Source organism: Cherax quadricarinatus, chromosome 45, assembly GCF_038502225.1.
Source record: "Cherax quadricarinatus isolate ZL_2023a chromosome 45, ASM3850222v1, whole genome shotgun sequence".
NCBI classification, from domain to species: domain Eukaryota; kingdom Metazoa; phylum Arthropoda; class Malacostraca; order Decapoda; family Parastacidae; genus Cherax; species Cherax quadricarinatus.
In genome coordinates this window covers 13,910,651-13,935,061 of record NC_091336.1, presented here as the reverse complement: position 1 = coordinate 13,935,061, position 24,411 = coordinate 13,910,651, and the positions used below count along the sequence as shown (strand labels likewise).

Below are 24,411 nucleotides of genomic sequence, written 5' to 3'. Positions count from 1 at the left end.
TCATATATATTTTATATTCAGTATCAAATGTTTTGATTTCCTAATGCTGTTTGCAGTGTGAACCTACCTCACTCATCTGTGTGTGAGCCTCAGCCACCTCTCCCACTTCCATCCTCCTACTGTACCACCAACACTGACCAATCTCTTCCTTACATCTCTGCCTGCATATCTACAAGTATCAAATATTTCCATCTTTGCATTTGTGGCTTTGTTTCTTGTAAGCATTTAACAGACCTCTGTTGCTTCATATTAAATCCCTGACACAGAATTTAAAACTATATTTTTTTTCTTTAAGATGCTGGCCGCCTCCCACCAAGGTGTGGTCATCTGAAAATGAAACATTTTCACCATCACGTGCACTATCACTGTCTTTCCAGAGGCACACAGATACGAAAACTATACCATACACATAAAAAAACATACTTTATTTGGAATATTTAATTCCAAACTGTTCAAAAATATATATGTCTATTCCAGCAACGGTGCCAACTTTGTAATGAAATTAGGTGCTTGGGCTTTTACTGGATCACATAGTTTGTTTGCGGAGGCTTTGCATTCCTTCGCTGATGTTACAAATCAGCTCATCCTGGCCTATGGTATTCACAAGTCGAAACAAGTGAGTAGAAAGCAGCAGTACAGCTGCACAATCAGTACCTGATAAACTTGGTACTAAAATTACCTTGTCAGAAAATGAGACTAAAAATATTTAGAGAATTTTTTTTTTTTTTTAATTATGTTCATTTCTAATATTTACAGTGTGTAAATATTAAAAAGAATTTGCATGTTATTTCTTTGTATCATAACTAGTGTATGCCAAGCAACAAGACTAGGGATTGTGTACCAAGCTACAAGACTAGGGATTATGTACCAAGCTACAATACTAGGGATTGTGTACCAAGCTACAAGACTATTTAGGGATGCATGCCAAACAATAAGACTAGGGGTTGTGTACCAAGCAACGAGGCAATGAGCACAAAGAAGTGTGAATAAATGAACCTATTTACTAAATGATCTTTGGTAAATACATATTATTGAATCATGGGGACTACAAAGCACATGAATTCTGGAGTTTGACTCTACTGTACCTAGTCTCTTGATAAGACTAATATGGCATAGAGGGGTACAGAGACTGGGAATGTAAGGTAGCAAGCAAATGCAGTAGACTGAATTTTGCTAGGGGCTGAGATGTGGCTAAATAAATGGAAAGGGAGAATTTCATATAATATGGGAAATCAAGATTTTTATAATGAGAAGGAAAAATAGGAATATGCACTAAATATGTAGGATAGCTGTATTAACTTACATGCACAATACAGTTAATATTTTTATGTTTATATGTAATTCCATTGGGTAATATGTATCCAACATATTTTGCCTTAGAATGAACATGGCATGCAGTATAGGTAGTGCTATATAAAAATTATGGAGGCCTAGTAAATTTTTTCCTAGTGATACCTTTCACATTTTCAGAGTGCTGATGTAGTTCATCCTTATGGGTACACCACAATGAGATATGTTTCTTCATTAATTTCTGGGGCAATGATCTTTTGTGTGGGTGCTGGCCTATCCATTCAGCATGGCATCTCTGGGCTCCTAGGACCAACAGAGGTATGTAAAAATGAAAATTCAATGATTGATTACATGATCTGAAGGAGTAGGGTATTGGCAGTTAATTGAAAGTCTGGTTTATCAATTTTTTTAAGGTGGGGCACACATTGGCTTTATCAGTGAGAATGCTAAAACATGTTTATGCATGTATTTGATACCAAAATCACATAGACTTACAAATATAGTACAGTATGACTTTTAACCCTTAAACTGTACCGCCAGCACTCCAAACGTAGATCTATTATTGTGATGGCATTTTTTTCCTCAACAAGTCAGCCGTCTCCCACCGAGGCAGGGTGACCCAAAAAGAAAGAAAATCCCCAAAAAGAAAATATTTTCATCATCATTCAACACTTTCACCTCACTCACACACAATCACTGTTTTTGCAGAGGTGCCCAGAGTACAACAGTTTAGAAGTATATACGTATAAAAAATACACAATATATCCCTCCAAACTGCCAATATCTCAAACCCCTCCTTTAGAGTGAAGGCATTGTACTTCCCATTTCCAGGACTCAAGTCTGGTTATATAAAATAACCGGTTTCCCTGAATCCCTTCACTAAATATTACCCTGCTCACACTCCAACAGCTCGTCAGGTCCCAAATACCATTTATCTCCATTCACTCCTATCTAACACGCTCACGCACGCCTGCTGGAAGTCCAAACCCCTCGCCCACAACACCTTTACCCCCTCCCTCCAACCTTTTCGAGGATGACCCCTACCCCGCCTTCCTTCCCCTACAGATTTATACGTTCTCCATGTCATTCTACTTTGATCCATTCTCTCTAAATGACCAAACCACCTCAACAACCCCTCTTCAGCCCTCTGACCAATACTTTTATTAACTCCACGCCTTCTAATTTCCACACTCCGAATTTTCTGCATAATATTTACACCACACATTGCCCTTAGACAGGACATCTCCACTGCCTCCAACCGCCTCCTCGCTGCTGCTTTACAACCCAAGCTTCACACCCATATAAGAGTGTTGGTACTACTATACTTTCATGCATTCCCTTCTTTGCCTCCGTAGATAACATTTTTTGCCTCCACATATACCTCAGTGCACCACTCACCTTTTTTCCTTCATCAATTCTATGATTAACCTCATCCTTCATAAATCCATCCGCTGACACGTCAACTCAAGTATCTGAAAACATTCACTTCTTCCATACTCCTCCTCCCCAATTTGATATCCAATTTTTCTTTACCTAAATCATTTGATACTCTCATCACCTTACTCTTTTCTATGTAGGTTTGAAATAACAAATGATGAAGAACTAGCATGTTACCTCTCATTCACTGGTTTGACTGAACCTTCTTAAGCCATATCTCAACACATTATCAACCATGTTCACTGCTGTAGTATAGTAGAATTTTTTATTATTATTATCATCATCACACTGGCCGATTCCCACCAAGGCAGGGTGGCCCAAAAAAGAAAACCTTTGACCATCATTCACTCCATCACTGTCTTGCCAGAAGGGTGCTTTACACTACAGTTTTTAAACTGCAACATTAACACCCCTCCTTCAGAGTGCAGGCACTGTACTTCCCATCTCCAGGACTCAAGTCCGGCCTGCCGGTTTCCCTGAACCCCTTTATAAATGTTACTTTGCTCACACTCCAACAGCACGTCAAGTATTAAAAACCATTTGTCTCCATTCACTCCTATCAAACATGCTCATGCATGCCTGCTGGAAGTCCAAGCCCCTCGCACACAAAACCTCCTTTACTCCCTCCCTCCAACCTTTCCTAGGCCGACCCCTACCCCGCCTTCCTTCCACTACAGACTGATACACTCTTGAAGTCACTCTGTTTCGCTCCATTCTCTCTACATGTCCGAACCACCTCAACAACCCTTCCTCAGCCCTCTGGACAACAGTTTTGGTAATCCCGCACCTCCTCCTAACTTCCAAACTACGAATTCTCTGCATTATATTCACACCACACATTGCCCTCAGACATGACATCTCCACTGCCTCCAGCCTTCTCCTCGCTGCAGCATTTATCACCCATGCTTCACACCCATATAAGAGCATTGGTAAAACTATACTCTCATACATTCCCCTCTTTGCCTCCAAGGACAAAATTCTTTGTCTCCACAGACTCCTAAGTGCACCACTCACCCTTTTCCCCTCATCAATTCTATGATTCACCTCATCTTTCATAGACCCATCCGTTGACACGTCCACTCCCAAATATCTGAATACATTCACCTCCTCCATACTCTCTCCCTCCAATCTGATATCCAATCTTTCATCACCTAATCTTTTTGTTATCCTCATAACCTTACTCTTTCCTGTATTCACTTTTAATTTTCTTCTTTTGCACACCCTACCAAATTCATCCACCAATCTCTGCAACTTCTCTTCAGAATCTCCCTAGAGCACAGTGTCATCAGCAAAGAGCAACTGTGACAACTCCCACTTTATGTGTGATTCTTTATCTTTTAACTCCACGCCTCTTGCCAAGACCCTCGCATTTACTTCTCTTACAACCCCATCTATAAATATATTAAACAACCACGGTGACATCACACATCCTAGTCTAAGGCCTACTTTTACTGGGAAAGAATCTCCCTCTTTCCTACATACTCTAATTTGAGCCTCACTATCCTCGTAAAAACTCTTCACTGCTTTCAGTAACCTACCTCCTACACCATACACCTTCAACATCTGCCACATTGCCCCTCTATCCACCCTGTCATATGCCTTTTCCAAATCCATAAATGCCACAAAGACCTCTTTAGCCTTATCTAAATACTGTTCACTTATATGTTTCACTGTAAACACCTGGTCCACACACCCCCTACCTTTCCTAAAGCCTCCTTGTTCATCTGCTATCCTATTCTCCGTCTTACTCTTAATTCTTTCAATAATAACTCTACCATACACTTTACCAGGTATACTCAACAGACTTCTCCCCCTATAATTTTTGCACACTCTTTTGACCCCTTTGCCTTTATACAAAGGAAATATGCATGCTCTCTGCCAATCCCTAGGTACCTTACCTTCTTCCATACATTTATTAAATAATTGCACCAACCACTCCAAAACTATATCCCCACCTGCTTTTAACATTTCTATCTTTATCCCATCAATCCCGGCTGCCTTACCCCCTTTCATTTTACCTGCTGCCTCACGAACTTCCCCACACTCACAACTGGCTCTTCCTCACTCCTACAAGATGTTATTCCTCCTTGCCCTATACACGTAATCACAGCTTCCCTATCTTCATCAACATTTAACAATTTCTCAAAATATTCCCTCCATCTTCCCAATACCTCTAACTCTCCATTTAATAACTCTCCTCTCCTATTTTTAACTGACAAATCCATTTGTTCTCTAGGCTTCCTTAACTTGTTAATCTCACTCCAAAACTTTTTCTTACTTTCAACAAAATTTGTTGATAACATCTCACCCACTCTCTCATTTGCTCTCTTTTTACATTGCTTCACCACTCTCTTAACCTCTCTCTTTTTCTCCATATACTCTTCCCTCCTTGCATCACTTCTACTTTGTAAAAACTTCTCATATGCTAACTTTTTCTCCCTTACTACTCTCTTTACATCATCATTCCACCAATCGCTCCTCTTCCCTCCCGCACCCACTTTCCTGTAACCACAAACTTCTGCTGAACACTCTAACACTACATTTTTAAACCTACCCCATACCTCTTCGACCCCATTGCCTATGCTCTCATTAGCCCATCTATCCTCCAATAGCTGTTTATATCTTACCCTAACTGCCTCCTCTTTTAGTTTATAAACCTTCACCTCTCTCTTCCCTGATGCTTCTATTCTCCTTGTATCCCATCTACCTTTTACTCTCAGTGTAGCTATAACTAGAAAGTGATCTGATATATCTGTGGCCCCTCTATAAACATGTACATCCTGAAGTCTACTCAACAGTCTTTTATCTACCAATACATATTCCAACAAACTACTGTCATTTCGCCCTACATCATATCTTGTATACTTATTTATCCTCCTTTTCTTAAAATATGTATTACCTATAACTAAACCCCTTTCTATACAAAGTTCAATCAAAGGGCTCCCATTATCATTTACACCTGGCACCTCAAACTTACCTACCACACCCTCTCTAAAAGTTTCTCCTACTTAGCATTCAGGTCCCCTACCACAATTACTCTCTCACTTGGTTCAAAGGCTCCTGTACATTCACTTAACATAGAATTTACCCTTATTTTAATCCATATTTTCATGCCTGTTAGTGAATAACGGTAATTAATTGCCAGCTACTTAAGACACCTAAGGTGCTATTTAACCCTTTGACTGTTTCCGACGTATAAATACGTCTTACGAGCCAATGTTTCTGACGTATTTATACGCACAAATTCTAGCGGCTTCAAATCGAGCGCCAAAGGCCTGGTAGGCCTACACGGGAGAGAATGGGTCTCAGTGGTCGGTGTGCACCCTGTGAAAAAAATCTGGGACCTAGCGGTGCATTGTGGGAACGCCATGTTGTCAGTCCATTTTCACCATGCCTCTCGGTAAGAAGTTCCTCACTCCTCGGCGGATTGGAGGTCTTTTGTTCCCAAGTGATAGCTCTAACAGCGATGAAAGTGTCAGTGACAGTGAATTCAAGGGTTTTCAAGTGAGTGTTACCGAAAAAAGTGCCCAGGATAACGTAAATAGTGACGAAAACCCAGATGACCCACAACCTTCGACCTCTGGTGCTGTGCCGGCTTGTTCACGTTCACGTTCGCCTGTACCAGGACGAAAGAGGAAACTATTTGGTCGTGTACAACACCCTGATGATAGCAGTGATAGTGATAGTGATAGTGATTTCAAGGTCATTGAAAGCAGTTCTAGTGACAGTGAGAGTGAATATTCCCCAGTGAAGCGCCAGTATGTACGACGTAGCATGCGGTCTGGTAGTGTTTCATATGTTGTTCCAAGGGGAAGGAGAAACTCTGGGAGCACATCCCGTGGCCCAACACACCACGACCTGATAGTGAAGATGACGATATTGTAACGATGGGTATGAATGGTGACAGTGAGGGAGGAGGCAGTGGTGGTGATAGTGAGGGTGGCACGGCCCATGTGGCACCATCACCGGGCCACGCTACTAGCCACGCGGCTGACTCAGCAGAACAACCAGCCTCACCCTACCCCACACTGCCACAACCTGCACCACCACAACCTGCACAGCCACAACCACGGTACAATATCCAGACCCCACCAGCAGACCGCATCTGGGATTGGCAGGACTGTGACGAGTTTGTTCCCAGTCCCCATGACTTTGATGAAACACAAAGTGGAATAAAGCCATCTTGTCCACTTGGGAACAATGCCAGTGAACTGGACTGCTTTGAGTTATTTTTCGATGAACCCCTGATGGACATCATTGTCAGGGAAACAAATACATACTGTGATTACACCATGGCAAATACAATTCTCTCACCAAAATCACGGCTACACAAGTGGAAGGAGACAACTGTGGCAGAGATGTACCTGTTTTTTGCCACAATAATGCTTATGCCACATGTGTATAAGCACACTGTCACCACATACTGGACAACAGATCGCCTGATTTCAACTCCAGGTTTTAGTGACATTATAGGTGTCAATCGTTTCCTGATACTGTTGCGTATGTTACACTTTTCAGACAAAACCAGGCCTGACAGAAGCGACAGGTTATATAAGATAAGAAATGTGTTTATGTACCTGAAACAAAAGTGCTGCATGTATTTTTATCCCTTCAGGAAGCTTGTTATTGATGAGTCCTTGATTTTATTCAAAGGAAGACTCTCATTCAAGCAATATATACCAAGCAAGAGGAAACGCTTTGGTATAAAGCTATTTGTACTGTGTGATTGCAGAAGTGGTCTTGTTTTAGATATTATTGTGTACACTGGCAGTAATACTTTGAGAGATACCATGAAGTTATTGAGTATCTCTGGTGATGTGGTTCGAACAATGATGGAACCATATCTTGGTAAGGGGCATATGTTATTTACTGATAACTGGTACACAAGCCCCTTACTCAGTGATTTCTTGCGAGTGAACTTGACAGACGTGTGTGGCACAGTGCGTGGTAATCGCAAACATATGCCAAGGTTCGACGCTGGCACTCGCAGAGGTGAGGTGCAAGCCTTTGCTGCCAATGACATCATGGCATTTCGGTGGCATGACAAACGTGATGTCACATTGTTGACATCAGTTCACACAAACGAAATGGTACCCAGTGGCAGGGACAACAGAGAGACCAATGAACCCATTCTAAAGCCTGCAGCTGTCATGGACTACAACCTCAATATGCGCTTAGTGGACAAATGTGACATGCAGATTGGGTTTGCAGACTGTGTACGCAAGAATTATAAGTGGTATATCAAACTTTTTTTCCATCTTGTTGATATCTCTATGCTAAATGCTTATAACATATACAAGTTGAAGACCAACAAAACACCAAAATATGGTGAATTTTGCCTGTCAGTAATCAGACAAATAATTGCAAAGTACAAAGGAGCAACTCCTGCAATAGACCAGCGCCCACAGACGTCATCTCGTATGAGGCCTGGTGATCACTACCCCATACAACTGCCTCCTACTACTGCCAAGAAAAATGCTCAGAAGAGGTGTTATGTATGTATGCATACCACAAAACGCCCACAAACACGCAGAGACACTCGTTTTATGTGTGAGGAGTGTGAAGTGCCCCTCTGCATATACCCATGTTTCAAAGAGTTCCACAAGCTGCAGCAGTTCTAGGAACGTGTTTAGTGACTGTACATATGTATATATATTATGGAACAATAGTAATAAACATTGTTTTGTATTGTTTGTTTGTGTAAACAAAGTGTATACACAAACTAATAGTGATAAAGTTTGTTCTGTTATTGTGTTGTAAATAATGAGTGTATATTTGAACAATGCACCTTACATTGGTCTCACAGGCCACATAAGTTACCTGGAAAAGAAAAATATTGAAAAATGCAAGAAACCTTTGAATTAGAGTAAATAAAAGAATACCGGGTGGGCGGCAGTCGCCGCTGTTGCCGTACACACGTCAATTTCTGCAAACTTTGCGGCTCTATATCTCGGTAAGTACTGATGGCAAAAATTTTTTTTTAGGCTTAAAACACTAGTAAAAATATTCCTAACATTTTCATAAGAAAAAAATAATTTTTTTTTTTCGAATATTTGGCGACATAGAATGACAGTTTCAGAGAGGGCCCTGAAACAGTCAAAGGGTTAAGGTGCTAATCCAGGCACTTAAGTGTTTTATTCTCTGTTTTATTTTATACCCTAAACCATTACTTTTAACTTTGAAATAGTCGAGGTGCTAAAGTGTTTTATTTTAATATTCAGTAGCTCCATTATTTTTAGATTTAAAATAATTATCTTAGTTCATAAGTTCATAATTGTTAGTGGTTTAACATCATTTGCTTTTGTCTTTCTGGTTTTTAATAATTGTAACAGCTATTTCTCTACGTACCCTTTATGAATGCAATTATTGATCCTGATATCAACCTCTTATTGAACTGCACACATAATCCAAACAGTAATTGCCATTACTACACTGCTAGTCAGGCTAATACCCTTCTCAGTGTCAGCAAGAACATTACAGTCTTCAACTACAATGTTAGATCATTGAGTAAATACTATGATGACCTCATTGCACTACTTAAGTCTCTAAAGGCAGTATTATGACTTTCATTATACTTACTGAAACCTGGCTCAGACAAGATTTGACAGACATATTTACCATACCTGGTTACACAGCCATACATAACTGCAGGCCCGACCAATCAGGAGGAGGCACTGCCAACTATTACTCTGATGAACTAGAATGCATGAAATCAATTAATGTACAGGACAAAAATGGTGAGTATATAATAGCTAAATTCACATCAAGAACACTTAAGAAACCTATAACAGTTGGAACAGTCTACAGACTACCACACTCAAATATACTTACACTTTTAGCAGTAACCTTAGAAACATGATAATTGAGTCAGAGTTGAATAAACACCATCTGCTACTAGCAGGAGACTTCAACATCAACCTTATCCAAGCAACTGACCCACCAGTAGTTGATTTCACAAATGCTATGAACAACAGTTTGTTGCTACCCTCTATAACAAAGCCAACAAGAATCTCTGAGACAAGTGCCTCGTTACTTGATCATATCTGGACCAACACGATATCCCCACTACAAGCAGGTATAATCATAGACAACACCACAGACCACTACCCTACCTTTCTCATAACCAACTTATCTAAACTGCCTCAAGACACAAGAAAGATCTCTTTTCGCCTGCATGATGAGACATCGATAAACAACCTAAAACTAGCATTAGGTGCCATTGATTAACAGAGAGAGCTAGATGACAGTAATAATATTGATAAAGATATCAAAATTTTTTTACATAAAACCCTAAACCTCTATAACAAACATTACCCAGTCAAAACGAAACGGATCACAGAAAAGAGGCTAAACAACCCATGACTAACAAAAAGTATCTTCAAATCTATTAATAAAAAACACCAAATTGAAAAACAGTTGAGATTAGGCTTAATTACTAAAGAATTTACTAAAAGATACACATCAGTACTCACAAAACTAATACGTAAATCAAAGCAAATGTATTATGAAAATAGATTTAGTGAAATGAAAGGTGACATGAAAAGTACCTGGCAAACCCTCTCCAAAATTTTGGGCTCAAGGAAACTGACTGGAAATAGAGAGTTAGACTTAACTACACCAGATGAACCTCACATGCAACCTATAGACACAGCCGACAAATTTAATGTCTTCTTTACTGTAGGATCAAAGCTAGCGAGTCGAATTCCTAGCTGAAATACCCAGCCGAGCGAGTACCTCACTGGTAACTATCCAAATACTCTATTTCTAGCTCCAACTAATTCCACTGAAGTCTCACTCGTCATTAAATCATTAAAGAACAAATCAGGTGATCTAGATAACTTGCCGCCATTCATATATAAAAAAGCTGCACCAGAACTGTCGCCCATTATTGCAACAATGTTTAACAAATCTATAGCTTCCTCAACCTTCCCATCTATGCTCAAGACAGCAAAGGTCATCCCGATCCACAAATTTGGAGATCCAACTGATTTGAACAATTACAGACCCATATCCAACTTGCCCTTACTCTCCAAGATATTTGAAAAAATAATACACAAGCAACTTTACTCCTACCTTACATCCAACAACATACTTAACCCATGCTAGTTTGGGTTTAGACCAAAAAAAGTATGAATGATGCTATTATACAAATGCTTGATCTAATATACACAGCTCTCGATAAATATGAATATCCTCTGGGGCTCTTTATCGACCTAAGAAAAGCGGTTGACACAGTTGACCACAATCTCTTGCACCTCAAACTGAATCATTACGGCATAAGAGGACATTCTCTTGACTACCTAAAATCCTATCTTAACGACAGACACCAGTATGTACATGCAAATGGAGTGACATGTGACATTTTATTGTGGCAACGTTTCGCTCTCCAGGAGCTTTATCAAGCCATTACAAACAATACATGGACACAGTGGGTATATTTATTTTATTTATTTTTTATTTAGTAATTTTAGCATACATACAGAGGTACAAAAAAATACAGGTAAGAGCAGCATGCCAAAGCCACTTATATGCATAGCATTACGGGCTGGCTTAAAATTAACTTAAGATTAACTAAGCAATGATGAAATCAGTGATAAAACATAATTGTAAACAGATAACTATAAAGCACAAATGAGTATTACAAAGACAGGTCATATGGTTGCATGCATTGCTGTACATTCAGTCGAATGGAGTATTCTGTTAGGTAGTGTATTTAAAAAAATAACAAAGTTAGATTGGAGGTTTTAGAGTGGGTAGGGGATGTGTAGATCAGGTGTTTACATTGAAGCATATATGTGAACAGTATTTAGATAAAGATAGGGAAGTTTTTATTGCATTTATGGATTTAGAAAAGGCATATGATAGAGTGGATAGAGGAGCAATGTGGCAGATGTTGCAAGTATATGGAATAGGTGGTAAGTTATTAAATGCTGTAAAGAGTTTTTATGAGGATAGTGAGGCTCAGGTTAGGGTGTGTAGAAGAGAGGGAGACTACTTCCCAGTAAAAGTAGGTCTTAGACAGGGATGTGTAATGTCACCATGGTTGTTTAATATATTTATAGATGGGGTTGTAAAGGAAGTAAATGCTAGGGTGTTTGGGAGAGGGGTGGGATTAAATTATGGGGAATCAAATTCAAAATGGGAATTGACACAGTTACTTTTTGCTGATGATACTGTGCTTATGGGAGATTCTAAAGAAAAATTGCAAAGGTTAGTGGATGAGTTTGGGAATGTGTGTAAAGGTAGAAAGTTGAAAGTGAACATAGAAAAGAGTAAGGTGATGAGGGTGTCAAATGATTTAGATAAAGAAAAATTGGATATCAAATTGGGGAGGAGGAGTATGGAAGAAGTGAATGTTTTCAGATACTTGGGAGTTGACGTGTCGGCGGATGGATTTATGAAGGATGAGGTTAATCATAGAATTGATGAGGGAAAAAAGGTGAGTGGTGCGTTGAGGTATATGTGGAGTCAAAAAACGTTATCTATGGAGGCAAAGAAGGGAATGTATGAAAGTATAGTAGTACCAACACTCTTATATGGGTGTGAAGCTTGGGTGGTAAATGCAGCAGCGAGGAGACGGTTGGAGGCAGCGGAGATGTCCTGTTTAAGGGCAATGTGTGGTGTAAATATTATGCAGAAAATTCGGAGTGTGGAAATTAGGAGAAGGTGTGGAGTTAATAAAAGTATTAGTCAGAGGGCAGAAGAGGGGTTGTTGAGGTGGTTTGGTCATTTAGAGAGAATGGATCACAGTAGAATGACATGGAAAGCATATAAATCTATAGGGGAAGGAAGGCGGGGTAGGGGTCGTCCTCGAAAGGGTTGGAGAGAGGGGGTAAAGGAGGTTTTGTGGGTAAGGGGCTTGGACTTCCAGCAAGCGTGCGTGAGCGTGTTAGATAGGAGTGAATGGAGACGAATGGTACTTGGGACCTGACGATCTGTTGGAGTGTGAGCAGGGTAATATTTAGTGAAGGGATTCAGGGAAACCGGTTATTTTCATATAGTCGGACTTGAGTCCTGGAAATGGGAAGTACAATGCCTGCACTTTAAAGGAGGGGTTTGGGATATTGGCAGTTTGGAGGGATATGTTGTGTATCTTTATATGTGTATGCTTCTAGACTGTTGTATTCTGAGCACCTCTGCAAAAACAGTGATAATGTGCGAGTGTGGTGAAAGTGTTGAATGATGATGAAAGTATTTTCTTTTTGGGGATTTTCTTTCTTTTTTGGGTCACCCTGCCTCGGTGGGAGACGGCCGACTTGTTGAAAAAAAAAAAAAAAAAAAAAAAAGATTGGGTCCTAGGTTTAACATTTGTGTGATATAATTGTGAGTAACATATAGGATATACAATTTATAAGGTTCAGTTATTCAGTATTTATTTGGTTTTGAGTGAGTAAGTGTTGGCAAGGAGATGTTTGAGGGGAGGGTTAATATCAGAGTTAAGTGTTCTATGTATGTAATAGGTGCAGTAATAAGTATGGATGTTTTGTATGGTGAGTAAGTTAAGTGTTTTGAATATTGGTGGAGTGTGCTGCCTGTAGTGAGAATTTGTTATCATTCTAACTGCAGCCTTTTGTTGGGTAATTAGTGGTCTGAGTTGGTTAATTGTTGTTGAGCCCCATGCACAAATTCCATAGGTGAGATAGGGGTAAATAAGAGAGTGATAAAGGGCCAGGAGGGCTGACTGTGGAACATAGTACCGTATCTTCGATAGTATGCCTACAGTCTTGGAAATTTTCTTAGAAATTTGTTGTATATGTGTATGAAATTTGAGTCTATTATCAAGGTGGATTCCTAAGAATTTTCCCTCTGTTAGCTTTGTGATAGGTGATCTGTTTATCGTTATGTTAAGAGGTACATCTGTAGCTCTGTTACCAAACTGAATGAAGTAGGTTTTGTCAATGTTTAGTGTAAGTTTGTTAGTCCTCATCCAGGTAGATATTTTCTGTAATTCGGTGTTTACAGTATTGGCTAGCGTGACTGGGCTCGGGTGAGAGAAGACGTATGTAGTGTCATCTGCAAAAAGTGTGGGTTTGAGTAATTGCGAAGCATTTGGTAGGTCATTTATGTATAGGAGAAAGAGAAGAGGGCCAAGGACACTTCCCTGTGGGACACCAACTGTAATTGGTTGAGCGGAAGAGCTTGCCCCATTTGCGTACACATATTGGCTTCTGTTGCTGAGGTATGACTTGAGGTAGTTGAGGGAGTGCCCTCTAATACCATAGTGTGACAATTTTACGTGGAGCAAGTCATGGTCAACTGTATCAAAAGCTTTACGTAAGTCAATGAAGATCCCCAGTGGGACTTCTTTTTTCTCTATTGCAGTGTATATATGTTCTAGCATGTGTATAATAGCATCATTAGTATTTTTATTAGGCCTGAATCCAAATTGGCAGGGGTTGAGAATGTTTTGGGAGATGAGGTAGGAGTAGATTCGTTTATGAATTAATTTTTCGAAGATTTTTGAGAGAGGGTGTAAATTGGATATTGGCCTATAGTTATTCAGCTCTGTTTGGTCACCTCCTTTATGGATCGGGGTGACCCTTGCTATTTTGAGAGCTGAAGGGAAGGTGGAGGATTCAATGGATTTGTTAAAGAGTGTTGCAATGATTGGTGATAGTACTTGTGACACTTTTTTGTATATAAAGGGTGGTAAGGTATTTAAATCTCCTGCCTTGTTTTTTAGTGCGTTGATAATAAGGGAGACTTCGTATGGGTTAGTCGGAGCTAGGAACAGTGTGTTCGGGTAGTTGCCAGTGAGGTAGTCATTTGGTGGGGTATCTGAGCTTGGGATTTTATTGGCAAGGTTTTGTCCTATAGTGGAGAAGAAATCATTGAGTCTGTTTGCTGTTTCTGTTGGTGGGACTTGGGGTTCATCTGATTTTGCTAATTTTATTTCGCTATTTCGTGATATCTTTTTTGTTCCCAGAATTTCTGATAGAGTCTTCCAGGTCTTTTTTATATCACCTCGTAGGTTGGATAATCTGTTCTCATAATACAGTTTTTTTGCCCTTCTTATCAGGCTGGTTAGGATTGACGAGTAACGTTTTGTTTGGTCTCTCGTTATGTGACCCATTCTGTACTGTTTTTCATATCGGTGTTTTGTATTTATGGATTTGAGAATGCTGGGTGTTAGCCAGGGACTGTTCAGTCTCTTAGCTGTCATCTGTTTAGTTTTTTTAGGGCAGTGCTTGTTATAGAGGTATTGGGTCTTTTTTAGAAAATTATTAAAACATTCGTCAATATCTGTATAGATTTCTAGCTCAGTGTGCCAGTCAATGTTTGTTACTGCTGTTGTGAAGTTATTAATGGCTGCCTCATTGTGAAGTCTGAAGGTGACTTTAGCAGTGTCTTGGGGTATTTTACCAAGAGTTGTTATGAGGAAAGTAGGGTAGTGGTCTGTGGTATTATCTGTAATTATGCCTGATTTTAAAGGGGATATGGTGTTGGTCCAGATGTGGTCAAGTAGGGAAACACTGGTCTCCGTAACTCTTGTAGGTTTTGTTACTGTTGGTAGCAACATGCAGTTACTCATTGTGTTTGTGAATTCAGTAACATGTGGGTCCTGGTCTTGCAGGAGATTTATATTGAAGTCACCTGAGAGTAGTAAGTGATCTTTGTTCATGTGTGCATCAGTTATCATACTGCCTAGGTTTTGACTAAATTGGCTAATGTTTGATTGTGGAACTCTGTAGATGTTTATCACTGTGAGAGGTTTTTTGTAGGTATTTGGATTTGGATTGGTCTGAGTAGTATATAGCTGTACCACCCCCTTGTTGGTCTGGCCTACAGTTGTGTATGGCTGTGTAACCAGGAATGGCATAGACATCTGTAGTATCAGGCTTTAGCCAGGTTTCAGTTAGTGTAATGATGGACATATTGGCATGCAAGGAATTTAGTAATGCTAGGAGGTCATCGTAATGCTTGCTTAAAGATCTGATATTGTAGTTAAAGATAGTTATGTTGTTGTTGGCTCTGAGAAGTGCCTTTGATTGTTCTGCTGTGTAGTAATTACAGTAACTGTTTGAATCATTTAAGTCATTAAATAAGAGGTTGGTATCAGGATCAATGCTTGTAATCATAAGATTTGTAGTGAATCTATAGTTAGAATTAAGTATAAAACAAAGTAAATATTCTAAAGCTAAAAAAATAGCACCTGAATTATTTAACAAATGTAAAAATAATGAGCTAAGGTAGTTTTTTAAAGCTAAAATAAAGGAGACAATATAAAAGGGACTAAAATAATTTGTGGTGAACAAATAAAGTGATGATCAAATAATGGAGCTTGGGAATATGATAGTAGGTAGTACTTTAAAGGTAATTCTTTAAAGTTAGAATTATAATATAAAATTATAATACAAAAGGGACTAATATAAGTTGTGGTGAACAATAAAGTGGTAGTCAAATAATTGCACTAAGGTCTAATATAATGACGTTTGTGGAGTCTATGTTTTGAGCTAGAATGAGCTATAGTACAACTAGATTTAATCTAATAATATAACAATACAAATTAAAAATAGCACCAGTCTCTCACTAGTAATTGCAATATGGTCTAATATAATGAATTTGGTATTGACTATAGTACAACTGAGTTTAATCTAATAATATAAAAAAGGCACAAGACTTTCAATTGTAATTGCACTAAGGTGTTATATAAGTTGTTTACAAGAATTAGAGTATAACTAGATTTAAATTGACAAGATAAAATATACAAGTTAAGGTAGCAAAAGAATAAAAAAAGTAGAAAAAAAAAATATATGAGGTAGTTGGTACTAGTTAGCAAAAGATAGTTAAGGGCCTTGAACAAAAATATAATTGAAATATACACTAATTGCACACACAATATAGTCACTAAGATATGAAAACAATCTTAGAGTAGGAATTATAATATAAACTTATAATATAAAAATACAAATTGAAATGGTACTTGCAATTGCACTAGAGTCTGGTATAGGTTGCTGACAAGATCAGGAGTATAACTAGATTTAAATTGACAAAATGTAATTCACAATTAAAGTACCAAAAGAATAATAGTAAAAAATAACAAGGGTAATGTCTTGGTTATAATATGATAGTAAGATGGTAGACAGGTACACAGGTACAAAGGATAATATAAAGGTTGGAGTTGAATATACAAACTTGAAAATTTGGCAACAAAATGTTATGGGAAGTATAAAATAATGTTTAATGTACAAAAGTAAAATTGACTGGTAGTAAATATGGTGTTTAATAAAATTTTAGTAAGTAATAATGATTACAAAAAAGTGAAAAAGTAATGTTTATTTCATTCAATATTGCTCTGGTAGCCTGGTGGTTAACGCTCTCGCTTCACACGGTGAGGGCCTGGGTTCGATTCCCAGCCAGAGTATAAACATTGGACGTGTTTCTTTCCACCTGTTGTCTATGTTCCCCATCAGTAAAATGGGTACCTGGGTGTTAGTCGACTGGTGTGGGTCGCATCCTGGGACACTAACCTAAGGAGGCCTGGTCACAGACCGGGCCGCGGGGGCGTTGACCCCCGGAACTCTCTCCAGGTAAACTCCAGGTAAACTGGTAGTTATACGAGAGGTTATATGGCAGTACAAAGTAATTAAGAGTCAACTCCACTATCCAACCTGTAGCTGTAGGAGTACCCTGGGTAGTGTCCTAGGGCCACTCCTCTTTCTCATCTATATCAGTGATCTCCTCAATGCATCCCAACTCCTTAACCCTTTAACTGTCACAAGCCCCTTTCTGAAACTGTCATTCTGTCACAAAATTTTTGAAAAAAAAAAATTATTTTTTCTTATGAAATGATAGAGAATATTTTCCCAATGGTAATGATACCAAAAGTACAAAATTTGGTCAAAAACTCACTGAATTACGCTCCCGTGAAGTTAGCATACTCGGCGACCTGTACGCATCGGCGATTTCGCCAACTTTGACCCCTGTTTTTGGCCAATTCTGTTGTTCCAGTTGACCAAACTCATAGCTATTTCTTTAGAACTGCATTCTTTCTATCAATTGAGTACAAGAAACTGCCCATTTACCAATTTGAACTACCCAATAAAGTGGTCAGAAATTGGTAATTTGGCCAATTTCACGCAAATTAAAAAAGATGCCAATTTCAAAATAGGGTCCAGAATAAACAATGTAGACATTCTTGGCACTAAAATAACATATCCTCTGTTTATTAGTCACGTCTCTAGGCCCCTCTTATATTACTATTGCTTTCTATTTTTATTTTTTATTCATATAAAAAATACAAAATTTACTGCTTTGCAGACTACTGCATTATTATAAAAATGGTATAAATAATATCAGTGCACTATTGAAATAATATTAGACTCGCCAGTTGACGTGTATTGGATGTGTGGTGTGATTTGCTTACTCTTGAACATTGGTAAAAATCGAACATTTCCACTACTTTGAACTCAATTTCAAGGTCGTTTTCATCGTGAAACTAATCAAAATCATCTCTATTTCTGCAATATGTTTTCCATTTTATCATGTGAGACCATGAAAACGAGAATACAATGATAAATACTATACGAAAATACACCTCAAAGTTAGCGTTTTAATCCAAAAATATTGGTCAGTTTTTTTTTCTTATTATGCACTGCGTGCTGCAGGATTTTTTTTTTATGTGACCACCCAGACCCATTCTCTCACATGTGGGCCTACCAGCTTTCTCCTGCTTGATTTGAAGCTGCTAGAATTATTGAGTATGTATATGTCCGAAACACTGGTTCATAAGACGTATATATATGACCAAAACAGTCAAAGGGTTAAACCAGTTCTATTCGCAGATGACACTACTTATGTCTACTCCCATTCAGACCCAGCTGTGCTTGGAAACACTGTAAACAATGAACTGCTAAGGATATATGCTTGGATGACAACCAACAAACTCACTCTCAGCATAGATAAAACATACTTCATGCTGTTTGGCAACACAGCCTCAAATATTCAACTCAACATACTGTTAAATGGTTCCCCTATATCAAGACACACGGTGGGCAAATTTCTAGGTCGTCTTCTTGACTGTAATCTTAAATTTCAGTCCCATACCCATCACATAGCCAAGAAAATTTCCAAATCAGTAGGAATCCTTTCCAAATTTCAATACAATGTACCACAAATGACTCTCCTTACCCTGTACCACTTTCTAATATATCCTTACCTCACCTATGGTATTTGTGCCTGGGGCTCAACCACTGCCAACCACCTTTAGACCCTTAATAATCCAACAAAAAGCTTTTGTGCGGGTGATAACCAGCTCCTGTGCTAGACAGTACACCCCACCACTTTTCAAAAGACTCAACTTGCTAAATATACAAGACGTACACTCTTATTATTGTGCCTACTACATATACAGAACCTTAAACTCCACTGTAAACCCTCCCCTAAAACTACTACTTGACAACTGTCGAGGCACTTTTCAACATAAGGCACTTATCAGCATCCCTCGAGTCTGACTTTCACTATGCAAGAACACTATGCACATAAAAGGCCCGAAGATCTGGAACTCACTACCGGAACAGGTCAAGGATCCCCAGACAGCTTATAAATTTAGAACTTTGCTAAAAAATCATCTTATCTTACAATATTAACCAAATCAACCAAACATCTGCTGACTAGTTTTATCATGTGACCTCTAGGCTCTTAATTCTGCCAATCCATAAAATCATTTTGTTTCTCAATACAGTGGACCCCCGGTTTGCGATGCCATCGGTATCCGATAAATCCGGTATTCGATACATTTTAACGCAAAAATTTTGCCTCGGTTCCCGTTAAAAAACCCAGTTTACGCGATTCGTCCAAGACGTGTCCACGTGTGGCCTGAACTGCCCCGTGTGTGCCAGTGTTTACAAGCCAGCCAGTGTGCTCGCATCTAAGGATACATTCGGTACATTCCATATTATCACAGTGTGTTTGGTGCTTGTTTCTGGAAAATAAGTCACCATGGGCCCCAAGAAAGCTTCTAGTGCCAACCCTGTGGTAAAAAGGGTGAGAATTAGTATGGAAATTAAGAAAGATTTTGAAGGGTTTGGGGCTAACCCTGAGAAGCCTATGCCAGTTGTGGAATCCATTGTGCCTACTTCAAAAATTAAGGAAATGTGTGCAAAGTGGGTTGAACTGCAAACCTTTATGAATGAAAATCACCCTAACACAGCTATTGCAAGCCGTGCTGGTGACTATTACAATGACAATGTTGTGGCCCATTTTAGACAAATCGTAAAGGAACGGGAGGTACAGAGCTCTATGGACAGATTTGTTATGCGACAGAGGTCCAGTGACTAAAGCTGGTCCTACTGGCATTAAAAGAAGGGAAGTAACCCCGGAAAAGGACTTGCTACCTTAAGTCCTAATGGAAGGGGATTCCCCTTCTAAACATTAAATACTTCAACACTCTCCCCTCCTCCCATCCCATCAATCATCACCAGATCTTCATTAAAGGTAAGTGTCATGTATTCTATTGCATGTCTTCTTCAGTTTGTGTGCATTAAACTTAATGTTTCATGTGGTAAAATTTTTTTTTTCATACTTTTGGGTGTCTTGCACGGATTAATTTGATTTCCATTATTTCATATGGGGAAAATTGATTCGCTTTTCGATAATTTTGGGTTACGATGAGCTCTCTGGAACGGATTAACCCTTTGACTGTTTCAGGCCCCTCTCTGAAACTGTCATTCTATGTCGCCAAATATTCAAAAAAAAAAAAAATTATTTTTTCTTATGAAAATGTTAAGATTATTTTTCTGAGTGTTTGTCCAAAAAAAAAATTTTTTGCCATCGGTACTTACCGAGATATAGAGGCATGAAGTTTGCAGAAAATGAGCCGCGTATGGCAACAGCGGCGACTGCCGCTCACCCGGTAAACTTTAGTTTACTTGTATTTGAAGGTTTGTTGTTTTTTTCACTATTTTATTTTTTCACGTAACTTATGTGGCCTGTGAGACCAAAGTAAGGTGCAATGTACATATATACACTCGTTGTATACAACACAATAAGCACACAAACATAATTATCAATATATTGTTTACAAAACTTGTTTACAAAAACAAACAAACAATCATCCTCCTCCTCCTTCTCCTCCTCCTCCTCCTCCTTCTCCTCCTCCTCCTCCTCCTCCTCCTCCTCCTCCTCCTCCTCCTCCTCCTCCTCCTCCTCCTCCTCCTCCTCCTCCTCCTCCTCCTCCTCCTCCTTCTCCTCCTCCTCCATCTCCTCCTCCTCCTTCTCCTTCTCCTCCTCCTCCTTCTCCTCCTCCTCCTTCTCCTCCTCCTCCTCCTCCTTCTCCTCCTCCTCCTTCTCCTCCTCCTCCTTCTCCTCCTCCTCCTCCTCCTCCTCCTCCTCCTCCTCCTCCTCCTCCTTCTCCTCCTCCTCCTCCTCCTCCTTCTCCTCCTCCTCCTTCTCCTCCTCCTCCTCCTCCTTCTCCTCCTCCTCCTCCTTCTCCTCCTCCTCCTCCTCCTCCTCCTCCTCCTCCTCCTCCTCCTCCTCCTCCTCCTTCTCCTCCTCCTTCTCCTCCTCCTCCTTCTCCTCCTTCTCCTTCTCCTCCTCCTCCTCCTCCTCCTCCTCCTCCTCCTCCTCCTCCTCCTCCTCCTCCTCCTCCTTCTCCTCCTCCTCCTCCTCCTCCTTCTCCTCCTTCTCCTCCTCCTCCTCCTCCTCCTCCTCCTCCTCCTCCTCCTCCTCCTCCTCCTCCTCCTCCTCCTCCTCCTTCTCCTCCTCCTTCTCCTCCTCCTCCTTCTCCTCCTCCTCCTTCTCCTCCTCCTTCTCCTCCTCCTTCTCTTCCTCCTTGTCTTCTGTGCCAGTGTGTGGCTTATAATTGTTTTGAGTCAGAAATCGGCAGCTGTCAAAGTGACATATTGTCTCATTACTCACTCCCCCTCCTGCCTGTCAAAACAATGGGGTCGGATGCTGCTTCCCCTCCTCCATTCTATCTAATTATCTTTCTCCCTCATTCTATATCTTTCAATCTCTCTTTCTATCTGTCTGCCTATCTCTTTCTCACAGGTACACATAAATGCAAGTATACATAGTGTAAATTACCTAGGATAACCCAAGAAATCCAGGCAAAGTGCTATACTCTGCTTGAAGATGTGAGTAAACGTGATGACACAGTCTTGTGGCTCTCTCTCTGAGACAGAGAGCTAGATGGACAGACAGGGAGCTTGACAGACAGACAAATAGACAGACAGAAATGTTTGTGTACCAGCAAAAACAAAGGGAGGGCGATGGTCATTTAATATTTCCTTATCAGCTCTACCCTTGTTTACGCTCATCAAAGTCAGCTCTTATCAGATGTTATCTCCCCTTATCTTGTCACTGTCATGGGGTGGACTTTTTTTTTTCTTGCTTCAAGGGAACAATATTATTACATCTTCTTCTTCCTCCTCCTCCTCCTCCTCCTCTTCTCCTCCTCCTCCTCCTCTTCTCCTCCTCCTCCTCCTCCTCCTCCTCCTCCTCCTCCTCCTCCTCCTCTTCCTCCCCTCCTCCTCCTCCTCCTCCTCCTCTTCCTCCCCTCCTCCCCCTCCTCCTCCTCCATTGCTTTTGGTCTCAAACTCCTCCAAATCATGAAATTGATCTTCACTGACACTTCCATCTGTGTTAGAGCATCACTTGGGAAGAGAAGAGTCCCAGATTTGCTGGGGAATCACATATTTCTTACCGCTAGACATGCTGAAAAAGGACAACTGAAATGGCATTCCCACAATGCACCACTGGCTCCCCGATTTTTTTTTTTATATGGTGCACACTGACCATGGAGACCCATTCTCTCACATGTGGGCCTACCAGCTTTCTCCTGCTTGATTTGAAGCTGCTAGAATTTATGCGTATAAATACGTCAGAAACATTGGCTCGTAAGACGTATTTATACATCCGAAACAGTCAAAGGGTTAATATCGCAAACCGGGGGTCCACTGTATTAACCAAACCTGCCTAAACATCTGCTAATTAATCTTATCATGTGACTTCCTGGCTTTTAATTCTGCCATTCCTTAAAATATTACCACCTGCACCATTACTTGTAAGTTAGACTTTGTACTAAGTTTACATAAGATTTATTAAGTTCAAGCAAGATTGTAAAACAGCTAACCACTATTCCATGTTTAGTTTTAAGTATAATTACTATGTACTATTATCTTATCTAGTTTTAATTAGTTACTATGTATTAGGATTAGTTTACCCGAAATGCCTCTGCATGATAGTGGCTATCTTTGTACTTTCTTTATGTTTTATTTTCCTGCCTTCAAATTTGGCACAATTGGCCTGAGATGCCTGGTCAGTATAGAATGGGTCTTAACATTCGGTGTGCGCAGTATTTTATATATCTGGGACCACTTAGTACCTTGTGGGAGTACCAGGTCAATTGAGTGCCAGCTAGAGCAAATACATGGCAAACACCAGGGATTCACTGATGTCATGTCATATTAACACCCCCATTTTATGAGGAAAGTGATGATCTGTCTGTCTAGCTCTGCTTCTCTGTCTTTCTGTCTGCCTGCGTGTGTCTGTCTCAGAGAGCGGCTCGTAAACCAACAGGTGTTACACACAATGCAAAGGCGTCACGTCTTATTTCTGATCAAGTAAAAAATGTGTATTACTTGCCAGACATGATTATTATGTTTTATATCTACAAGAACTGTATAGCACTTTGCCTGGAATTTTTGGGTTATCCTAGGTAATTTACACTATGCATAATAACTGGACTTATATGTGCCTGAGAGAGACAGAGTTAGTAGCTGAATTTTCAGAGAACCGACACGTTGATAAATTAGACACATGTGCAACTCTTGGGTATCTTTATTGAGGAAACATTTCGCCACGCAGTGGCTTCATCAGTCCATACAAAGGAGAAACGTGAAGAACAGGAGGAGAATGAGGTAATCAGTCCCTCAATCCTGTCAGACACTGCAACTTCTTTGGATCTTAATACTTGGGAATTCTTCACTTGCCTAACCCTTGGGCATGACCTACTTCCATATTGAACAAATGTGACACCACCTGTGTCTGCTGCACCTCTCCTGCCTATGGTATATAAGTGACTTCTCCACACACATATGCTGTATTCTATTCAAGATTGATGGACTGACCACATCAACTCAAGGTTGAGGGACTGACCTTATTCTCCTCCTGTTCTTCACGTTTCTCCTTTATATGGACTGATGAAGCCACTGTCTGGCGAAATGTTTCCTCAATAAAGATACCCAAGAGTTGCATGTGTGTCTAATTTATCAACGTGTCGGTTCTCTGAACCATTCATCTACTATCTCTGTCTCTCTCAGGTATACAAGTACAGTTATTATGCATAGTGTAAATTACCTAGGATAACCCAAAAATTCCAGGCAAAGTGCTATACAGTTCTTGTAGATGTAAAACATAATAATCGTGTTTGGCAAGTAATACACATTTTTTACTTGATCAGGAATGAGACGTGACAACTTTGCATCGTGTGTAATACCTGTTGGTTTATGAGCCGCTCTCTGAGACAGAGACAAGCAGGCAGAAAGACAGACACATGCAGGCAGACAGAAAGACAGGGAAGCAGAGCTAGACAGACAGATAGAGAGATGGACACACAGACAGACAGACAGACATGTTTGTGTGTAACAGTGAAAAATAAAGCCAAGGTTCCCTGGAGCAGTGCACGATCATCAGCGTCACTCAGCTGCTGCAGTGTCAGCAGTTTATTGACACTCGTCATAA

The 24,411-nt window shown here is 39.9% G+C and overlaps 1 protein-coding gene across 4 annotated transcripts in view; it reads left to right on the top strand.

Annotated features, from left to right (window-relative positions):
* ZnT49B (Zinc transporter 49B) overlaps positions 1–24,411 on the top strand; it is a 145,887-nt gene that overhangs the window by 82,248 nt on the left and 39,228 nt on the right. For all 4 annotated transcript variants that reach the window (XM_070094312.1, XM_070094313.1, XM_070094311.1 and 1 more), the window contains exons 7-8: positions 478–616; positions 1,471–1,608. In XM_070094312.1, coding sequence (XP_069950413.1) covers positions 478–616; positions 1,471–1,608 — 277 coding nt within the window. The remainder of the gene's footprint in view (positions 1–477; positions 617–1,470; positions 1,609–24,411) is intronic.